The sequence below is a fragment of the Volvox carteri genome (assembly GCF_000143455.1).
Source record: "Volvox carteri f. nagariensis unplaced genomic scaffold VOLCAscaffold_8, whole genome shotgun sequence".
Lineage (NCBI taxonomy): Eukaryota > Viridiplantae > Chlorophyta > Chlorophyceae > Chlamydomonadales > Volvocaceae > Volvox > Volvox carteri.
The window spans coordinates 1,613,121-1,622,667 of record NW_003307551.1 but is presented as its reverse complement, the minus strand read 5'-3'; the positions used below and the strand labels follow the sequence as shown (position 1 = coordinate 1,622,667).

Sequence of the window (9,547 nt, the reverse complement as noted above, 5' to 3'; positions counted from 1 at the left end):
TGTAGGGGGGGGGGAGAGAGGGAGGCCGTGTGGAACGTCAATGACTCCGCTGCACAGTGGGCTGCACACCATCCGCCCGAACGCCCTTTTAGGTTGTGATGTGTTAGGACAACCAACCTCAAGGATATCGCGGAAGACACACACACACACATTCCTAATTCCCGCCGCCACTTCGGACTGTTCAGATTACGAACCTGGCTGCACAGTTGGGTATCGATGTGGATGTGGTGGCCCGCATCGTGTCGGACAAGCGTCGCCGCCTGAACAGACTTACGGACCCGGGGGCGGCGGAGGGGGGCTCGGCGGAGGAGGGGGATGATGACACGGGCGGCGGAGTGCCGCTGCGACTGGCGCGACTCGCTCCCGCCGCCGTCCACGGCCAGGGCCCGGCGGGGCAAGGGAAGGGCGGCCGTGGTGTGGGGGCGATCTCACCGGGCGTACAGGGCGCTGCTGACGAAGCACTGCCGGCGGAGGAGAGGTGCGGGGCACGTATGTGCATGTGCGTGTGCGTGTGTATGTATGTGAAATCAACGGAGCCGCCAGGGGGAAGTGCTGCCATTGGCACGCACACGAACGACTTTGCCCCTCGAGTAGCTGAGTTTGCGCGTACCTTCACGTGCGCATGCGAGCGTGCGAGTGGGTATGGGTGTGAGTTCGGAGGTGGGATGGCGGGGGTGCAAGGGTCCATTCATTTCTCTCCGTCTTTATATATATGTATATATAGGTATGTATGCATATATAGATGTATATAGATGTGTTTTTGTCATTGTCCTTTCCTTCCCCTCCTCAAACTCCAACTGTGTGCTACTGCGCTGTGGGGTGGGGACCACCTTCAGCGCCCCCGGGAGCGCTCCCTCGCCCCCTTACCTCTGCGCCTTGTGGTGCTGCTATCCCATCAACTAACCAACCAACCAACCAACCGACTTATTCACGAATGTGTTTGTTCCTTCGTAACGTAAAGGCGCCGCATGATGAAGCGCCGCACCATCCGGCGGCGCTCCAGTCCGACCTCGAGGGAGCGGCGTGCTGCAGAGGAGGCGGCACGCAAGGCGGCGCGCAAGGCGCTGCGGGTGGCGAAACGCGAGGAGAAGGAGGCGGCAAAGGCGGCGCGGCGGGCCATGCGGGCCTCGGGCACATTCGTGGTGCGGCGGCGCTCCCGCGCGGAGATGGAGGCAGCCGAGGCGGCGGGGCTGCACCGGCGCAAGAGGCGGCGGGTGACTGGGAAGGAGGACGAGGACGGTGCCGGTGGGGAGGGTGGAAGCCAGGAGCAGCAGCAGCAGCAGCAGCAGCGCCGCAAGCGTGCGGTACGTGCAGCGGGGGGAGAGGGTTTGCGCCGCTTGGGCGGAGGATGTGCGGAGGGGATGTCGCGTAGGTTTGGGGGAGCAGGGTGGGTGGGTGAGTGTTGCAGGGCACTGGAAAGGCATGAGCAGCGGCATGTGTGAGTGTGTGTGTGTGTGTGGAGCACACCACCACCTCCCGCTAGGATGTCTTCCCAGTACCCAGTACCCAGTACCCAGTACCCAGTACCCAGTACCCAGTACCCAGTACCCAGTACCCAGTACCCAGTACCCAGTACCCAGACTGTCAATGACATGTCAAGACTCATCCTTCCGTCTGTGTCCACACCGCCGCACATGATCATCCTCAGTTCCAGTGACACCGGTCCGGTCGCTTTTGCTGTACTGTTGCATCCAACCTGGTGGTGGTTTGCTCGCATCCCGCCATTGCACTGTATCATGTCACGCCGCCTGAACTCCTTCACACTCCTATGATACACCACCACCCTGGACACCACCCGCTCATTCCATCAGGCCCAGCCCGCCAGTGCCGCCCAACTGGCAGCCAGAGACGGCGCGCTCGCTGCCGTCGGACCCGGCCGCGATCGCCTGCACGGCGCCCTCTTCATGCTGTACGAAAACGCAGCCGCAGCCGCTGCAGGCGGCGGCGGCGGCGAGGACGAGCATCACCGACGCCGCGGTAGTGACACCGACGGCGGCGACGGCGGCGGCGGCCTGGGCCCCGCCGTGCGCATGCCTGACATGGCCGCACCCAGCCGCGTGACTCGCATCCTGTGGACCGCCTCCGAGGACCGCGTGCTGCTCACGGAGTACGTCAAGCTGGCGGCGGAAGTGGGCCCGCATGTCCGGCTGCCCTGGAAAACACGCGCTGCCGTACTGCCGTACTCTATCACAATCTGCATCCGCCACATCCGCTACCTGAAGCGCCACTATCCCAGTTACACCGGTCGGCTGGACGAGCTGCTCCGTCGCGCCCACGAGCGGAAGGCCCAGCTGCAACTCATCACGACAAGCCAGGAGGCGCGTACGGCCGCCTATGCGGAGCGACTGCGGCGGCGGCAAGCTGGGGAGCCTGTACGGCCGCTGGGCCCTGACGGGTATGAGGTACAGGATGATCCTAAGCCGCAGCTCCCCCGGGATCCACTTCATGTCACACGAGTGATCGTGGGGTCGGCGGCGGGAGAGGGCCGCGGCCTGGAGGAGGTGGAGGAGCCGGAGATGGAGATATCTACCGCCGCCACGGTGGCGGCTACGGAGGCGGACGTGTTGGCGCTTGAGGCGCCGCCTGCGGACCCCGAGGAGGCGCTGATGAAGCGTTTGTCGGATGAGGAGGGGGAGAAGAAGGTGGCGATTGAGGCAGAGCGGGAAGCGGTGATCGCGGAGGCGCTGGCGCTGGTGGAGGATTTTGTGCTGGTCATGCCACGCCGTATATCCCAGAAGAAGCGAGAGCTGATGCAGCAGCGGGGTGACCTGGACCTGGGCGAGATGCCGGCGCAGAACGTCACGAATGAGACGCAGGTCCGCCGCCGTACCGCGGCGGCGGTGCGGCGCAGCCTTGGCGGCACACTGCAGGAGGTGGAGGCCGCTGCCGCCATCGGCGACGATGAAGGCGGTGGTGACGGCGACGGTGCAGCTGCCGCCGCTAATCCTGCCGGGCCATCCAGCGTAGCGCCGGCGCGCAGTCGCCGTCCTGGCGGTAGTGGCGCCGCCACCGGTGGCCGGCTGATCTTGCAGGCGCGATTAGCACTACCACAGCCTTCAGCAGTGCCGCCGCCCTCGGTGTCTGTCACAGCAGCAATATGCATGCTGGTGTCGCTGCTGTTCAGTGTGCGTGCTGCGGGAGGCGCCGCGGCCTGGGCGTCGAACCTGGTCATGGAGGCGCTCGCGGACTTTGGCCGGCGTTTCAGTGCCGATGTGAAGACTGCGGCGCTCAAGCAGATGCAGCTGCGCGGCTGGCTCGCTCGCTCCGGGCCCCGCCGCCAGCTGGAACTGACACCGGCTTTCATGAACCGGCTCACTGGCGTGGAGATCCCTCAAGGCCTGCTGGGCCGTTGCGCGTCCGCGGCGGGCAGGATGGACGAGCTGCTGGCCCAGGCACGGCGTGCTGCACATCGACAGGACTCCGAGGAGATGGATGTCGACGCCGTGGCACCGTCGCCCCAGGACCGTGCCTCTGGCGGTGATGGTGGTGGTGATGGTGATGGTGACCGCACCGGGGTGGATGCTGTTGAGCGCAGCTGCACGGTGGACGCGGCTCGCGGTGCGTTGGTGCTTGAGGCCCAGGACCAGCTCCCTAGCGAGTTGGTGGCAGTGGTGTTGGCCCGTCAAGCACTGGGGCAGGTGGAGCTGCTGCCGGGCGCCGTGAACATGCAGCCCGACTGGGCCGGTCAGGCCGCCACTGCGGGCATACTATTGACGTCAGTACAGCTGCTTGTCGTCCCGCAGCAGAACGGCAGCGACAGCGGTAATGCCGCTCGAGGAGGGTTAGCTGGCTGCTTGTCGGTGGTGCCACAACCGGCACCGGCGGCTGGGACTCGTCTTGCGGTCACCGCGGACGGCAGTGCCGCCGCTGCCACTACCAACGTCGCGGCACCGTCGCAGCCACGCGACGGAACGTCTGATGATGATAAGGCGGAGGAGGATGGTAAGGAGGAGGAGGATAAGGAGGAGGAGGAGGAGGAGGAGGGCAAGAGCAGTCATCTTCCGCCGAAGCTGCAGCAGCAGCAGCAGCAGCAGCCCCGACCCCACCGGGATGGCGGAGTAACTAGTGCAACACGGGCCCAGGTCGGCATCGAGTTCCAGGATCCGGATCCGGATCCAAGGCTCCTCAATTCTGGCGGGCCCCCGCAAGTACTGGCGCCGCTCTTCAAACCATCGATGGTGGCAAGCGTCCCCTCGACTCGAGCCGCAGCGAGGGCAGCATCCAGGGCGTACCTGGCGACGGAGGCGCCATCATGTCAGGCCCTGATGGAGGAGCTGGCGGAGGCGGTGGAGACGCTGCTGGAGGTTGCTGCAGATAGCGGCCTCACAGTTCTGGAGCTGTCATCCAAGCTGCATGAGGCCGCCAGCAGCAGCGGTCTTGTGCTGGGTACTGCGCAATCGCAGAATGGAGGCGTTGGGTCGCCAGCAGCAACGGTGGTGGCGCCGTCGGCGCTGATGCTGTCGTCACCACCGTCACAACGCTACTTGTCGTTGGTGCTGCGGGCATTGGAGCTGCACGGCCTTGTATGGCGTGTGGCCGGCTGGGACGAAGTTCGCTTCTTGGCGGCACAGCATTGCCAGGACGCAGTCCTGGAGGTTGTCAACACTGATGCCGCTGCTCCGGCTGAGCTGGCGTTACAACCAGAGGGAACTGCTGCCGCCAGCTCGGAGGCGGACCAAGCGGCACAAGCGGCCTGCAGCGCCACTGGCACCACTGGCACCTCCACGACAGCATCCCGCATGGAGCATCCCGCAAAGGATGCCGATGCAGGCATTACTGCAGCAGCTGCAGGTACGGGGTCAGCACCAGTGCGGCAGCGGGTGCTGCGGCCGTGGTTGGACTACCGTGGGTCCGTCAATGAGCAGATGTGGGGCGCACTGCTGCAGCGGGTGCTGGGCTTGGTGATGCGGCACCCGGGCATACCTGAGGAGCTGCTGGTGGCCTCCATAGACGTGATCCCGCCTCAGGCCTGCAGGGAGCTCCTGCAGCACCTGGCAAAGCATGGCAGGGTAGAGGCGCGTACTACTGTGGCTAGGCCGCAGCAGCAACATAGGCCCCGGAGGCCGCTGCTGCTTCTGCTGGGAGATGGACGTGGAGGAGGTGTTGGGGCTGGTGGCGGTGAGGGCGGGGCAGGCGGCCGGCCGGTGGTACCGTCGGTGCATTACTTCCCTGTCCTGGAGCAGTATGCGGGGTCAGGCATGCTGACATTGCCGCCACCGTAACGTCCATACACGTGTACCGCATGTGTGAATGTCATGATGGTCCTCGCCATGTACGGCATTTTTGTCCCTGCATACTAGGGACATGATGGCTACTATTGCTCTTGAGTTAGTGAAGTGATGTGATGTGTCAGCTGGGGGGTTTGGGGCTGGGGGGTTTGTTTGTTGTGTTGTGTGATATTCCTAGATTTCCTAACGGTAATGTGCCCCCTCCCACACACTCATGGTTTTTGACATTGTGAGTAGATGTGGGATTTATGTGTTGTGTGGTGGTTGTTTGCAGGGTGTCAGGGGGTGGGGTGGGGAATTAGGACCACTAGAGGAAGCCACGGTGGCTTAGCCACCATGTTGTGGGCGACAAAGGAGCCGTCTGCAGAAGTTCCGGATTGCCATGTGTTGGATCTGGTGGGTTGATGTCATGTCAGGTGATTGAGTGGCATCACATGACTCACGCACACACAGGAGCTGTGGGCTGGGGATGAGCCAATGATGCTGACTCGGGTGTGCACGATTAGCACTCTTGCTCGCTGTCTTTCCTTCAGTACGACAGGGCGTTTGGTGGCCAGCTAAACGCCTCCTTCCTCCTGTCTGTACACATCCCGTATATTAATCCCCGGCGGTCCTTCTATCATTCTACTGTGGAGTTTTTTTCCGTTTGTGCATTGTCCAGTAGTACACATATCTACCAGTAGGTAACCGCTGCTTGAGGATAGCCGCTGATTGCAAAAGCGTGGGGATGTCATGGATGTTTAGCAGAACCGTCGTCGGTTTCACCAGGTTTTCAGTTAACAGGTCTCCTCAGCCCATCTGCCAGGCCGTGGTCCCCATGACCACCGTATTTACGTCCCCATTTTTTGAGCCCAAACCATTGAACGAACGAAGGAAGGAGAAGCCCGCCTCGATGACCACCGAAACACTTAATCATGGCGCTAGCATATGGAGGTTACACGACCGGCACCAAAGAGGCTTTTGGCCTGGCACGCATGACTCCTCATCCCGCTTAACGAACCCGTGAGCCTTCATCTCCCTCTTACCCCCCAGCCCTTTCCCAGCCCCGAAACATCTATAGGCTTGCTTAAGCACAAGTGATGGCTGCCGGAGCGACTACAGCACCCTTAAGTAGTTAAGAGGTCCGATGAGGCCACATCAGCCCCAAAGCTTCAACCCGTGCTCCATTATCTGCTGTGTGTGTGTCTGTCTGTCTGTCTATCTCTCTGTCTGTTACGTAGTACGCGAAATCGATGTGCGTGCGGGTTCAGCTACTATCATAAGGGAAATTCGATCCTCACCAGCCCTTCCGTCAGCAATTCGAATTGGGCTCTTCATTTGCATGGGATGCCTCGCCGCTGACCTCCTTCACACCGGATTTGGTGGATGCGCGACATTCCGGGAGCTCTGCACACGTGGGAGCTGCCTCAGCCAGGCGCAGCCATCAGAGTCGCAGAAGCACCAGAGCTTAAAATTGCACCAGATGTGCGCGGATGCTGAATGTAGATGTCGGCACAGCGAAGCCGACGCGTTTCGTCGATCGGATACCTCCGCCCACCCCACAACTCACAGCAAGGCACGTGGACTGGGTGACATGCAAATGGTGGTGGTGATCGACGGCAGCAGTGGTGCAAAAGCCGCTGAAGCGCTGGATGCAGCTGTGGGTGGACGGCCGTGGTGATGTTGAGGGGGGGGGCATTGGACAAGTTGCGGGTGGCCAGAACCCCATGGAAGTGGACATGGTGGCTGTGTAGCTGCTGTGCTCCCAGAAAGTGCCGCGTTGGGTGCCACATGGGTTGCCTACCGGGACGTTTGTTACATCCAGACAGTTATGCGTGTGGCTGGCACGGCATGGTGCGGGATAAGCAAGGGTGACACACTTCGTAGCAAATGGGCATGTGCACCCTACGGTAGTCCAGAGACGTGTTGCTCCCCACGGCTCAGCAGCTATGGGCGAATGGGAATGTGGTATTTGTCCTGATGACCTACTCTTTCGCTATGGGATTGGTGCAGACCAAGGTGCAGCCCCGATAGCGCAAGGATAAGGCATAGATATGCCCGGTCAACACATCAGTAAACCTTAGTAGTTAAGGTCTGTGCCAGCCTAAATGAGCATGGGTGGGGATGACGTGTTCGTCCTGACGAGCTACTACTGACCTTACTGACGTCCTGACGGCTTGGTAAAGGTGCAGCCCCGAAAGCACAATGAAGAGGCATTGGTGTAACCGGTTCATTCTGTTGCTCTCATACACATGCAGCAGGTGCAGCAGGCCTCGGATGGCGGGGACTGGGTGTCGAGGAGGGTGGGCGAGGAGGACTTGGCTTCACTTTGGGCATTAGGTTTTTTCACCTAGGGAGGCGAAATAGTAGGGAGAGGCGGGGCTCAGGGTGCTAAGAGGGGACTTGAACAAACTGTTGTTCACCTCACCGATAGCCGTTATTATATTGTACACCGTAGTCCGAGTCCGGGTGGCCCCTGTGGCCGTTTTCTTCTATTTTCTGGGGGCTCTGGTAACCCTCGGGAGCCCAAGGGCTGAGGCCATCAGAGGAAACACCTCACATGGAAACACTTACATTAAGTGTACGGCGCTTCGGTGTCCATTCCTGGGTCCTTAATCAGATGCTTGACATACAGCACATGGCTGCTCTACTGTGTCTTACCGTCGAGGCATAGTTCCACGGCTTGACACGGTACTTGACACGTCACACGCAGATCACGCACACAAGCACACACACGGCCTTCCTGCTCGCTTTTCGTTAGTTGCCCGCGTCAACCCCCGGGTGGCTGCAATACATGGAGATATCGCGGTCCTCATGCTGCTACTGCGGGAGGTGAGTACCTTCGAGAGCTGAGAGCATTACTAGGACGTGTGTACGGTAAACATCTTGGAAACTTGTGTACGGGATGGACCCGGCTGTGCTGCACGAGGAATGGTGCGAGTGCGGGTGCAGCGGAGGTGCGAGTGCGGGTGCGGCATCGCTCGGAACCGGTTGTTGTTGTGGTGGTGGTGCCCAGCATGGATAGGGTGGTGATGGTGGTATTTTTTTTCGACCCGGCTCCTGGGGGCTATTGCCTGTGGGTTCGAGCCCCACAAGGATCGTGGGGTAATGATCCACTGCTTTCGCTCTGCAAGCATCATCGCGCGTTGGCGCGTCAGTAACAAGTTTTCAGCTGAATTATATATATTGGATTTTCGCTGAGCATATAAGACCCAGAGGCTCCACCGTCTCGCAGATGCGCTCCCACCTTCACCTTCTGGAGAAGTCCGCTTTAACCGTAACCATGATGTAAGTTGCTGCGTGATAGCAATCGTAATGGCCAGTCACAACTTAAGTCATCTCAGTCGACCTTGAACGCGCTTCCAACGTCCAACATCCTCCGCCAATCCAGTCAAACAAGCAACCATTGGAGCATGTCGGGACACTTCTCGCCGGCCGCTGTGCCTTGCGCTGCATTTAAAACGCAGATGCAATCACATGATTTGCAATTGCACAGAAGCAGATGTCCTCTAAGTCCGCCCTAAAAGCAGGGACTCTTCTTTCCCTGAAGTCCTGGGAGGCTCCCAAGAACCAGACCTGCGGGAGAGCCCGTCATAATGCCTCCCCGCCGGCTTACCGAGGCCCTTCCCCGCCCGCCATCAAACCCTTGCTTACAAAGTCTCCGCCACGTACCGCAACCCTCGGCGCCACTGTATTTGTCGTAATTTCCCTTTAATTTAATCAGCTAGGCAATAGCTCTCCAACACTCGTCCCAAACCACGTCCAAAATAACAGTTAACAGACTCGTGTCCTCTACATATGTAACGCACCGCACGTGTAAGAGAAAGGAAGCAATCGGAGTTCACATGGGCCGCCAGCAAACTTATCCGGTTAGCTACGCGCACCGCACGGGGGACACAACGAAACGAGGATCACAGCCGACTATCACGGCAATGACTATGGCGTTGGGCTGTGACCGTCATGTATATATTTATTGATTTATTCTTCCTCCAAAAGGTCAAGAAAAAACCCGAGGTCATTCAGTCCACCATCTAGAAGCACGCAATCAGCACCCGTCAGCCTCAGAGGGATCGGCCCTACCCGGGGGCCCCCTTGTGCCAATTTATTGGGAGTATCTTCTCCTTTCCAGACACGCAGGCAAAGCTTTTCACCAACTGCTGCTCCATGTCTTGCGACAACGTACGCCACGCACACCCATACACACTGCGTCCAGCCTCCACCCACACAGGCAACCTGCGACCCTCAGCACCCTCAACTTCGTCACCCTAGCTACCCTGCGGCCCTAGACGAAGGGTTTCCCCTTCGGGGATGAGCGAAAGGGGTGTCCTTCTTCGGGGAGA

At 60.3% G+C, this 9,547-nt stretch overlaps 2 protein-coding genes across 2 annotated transcripts in view; one reads left to right on the top strand and one right to left on the bottom strand.

Annotated features, from left to right (window-relative positions):
- Positions 1 to 5,222, top strand: part of VOLCADRAFT_88331 (uncharacterized protein) — a gene marked incomplete at both ends in the record, with an annotated part of 17,553 nt that extends 12,331 nt beyond the window's left edge. The window contains 4 exons of the mRNA XM_002948031.1: positions 186 to 478; positions 1,004 to 1,304; positions 1,497 to 1,667; positions 1,812 to 5,222. Coding sequence (XP_002948077.1) covers positions 186 to 478; positions 1,004 to 1,304; positions 1,497 to 1,667; positions 1,812 to 5,222 — 4,176 coding nt within the window. The remainder of the gene's footprint in view (positions 1 to 185; positions 479 to 1,003; positions 1,305 to 1,496; positions 1,668 to 1,811) is intronic.
- Positions 5,223 to 6,675: 1,453 nt separating this feature from the next.
- VOLCADRAFT_88330 (uncharacterized protein) lies at positions 6,676 to 7,879 on the bottom strand (the record flags this gene model as incomplete). Its single annotated transcript, XM_002947882.1, has 3 exons — positions 6,676 to 6,865; positions 7,636 to 7,740; positions 7,869 to 7,879. The coding sequence occupies 3 exons, from the start codon at positions 7,877 to 7,879 to the stop codon at positions 6,676 to 6,678; spliced, it is 306 nt and encodes a 101-aa protein (XP_002947928.1).
- Between the last annotated feature and the right edge of the window lie 1,668 nt (positions 7,880 to 9,547).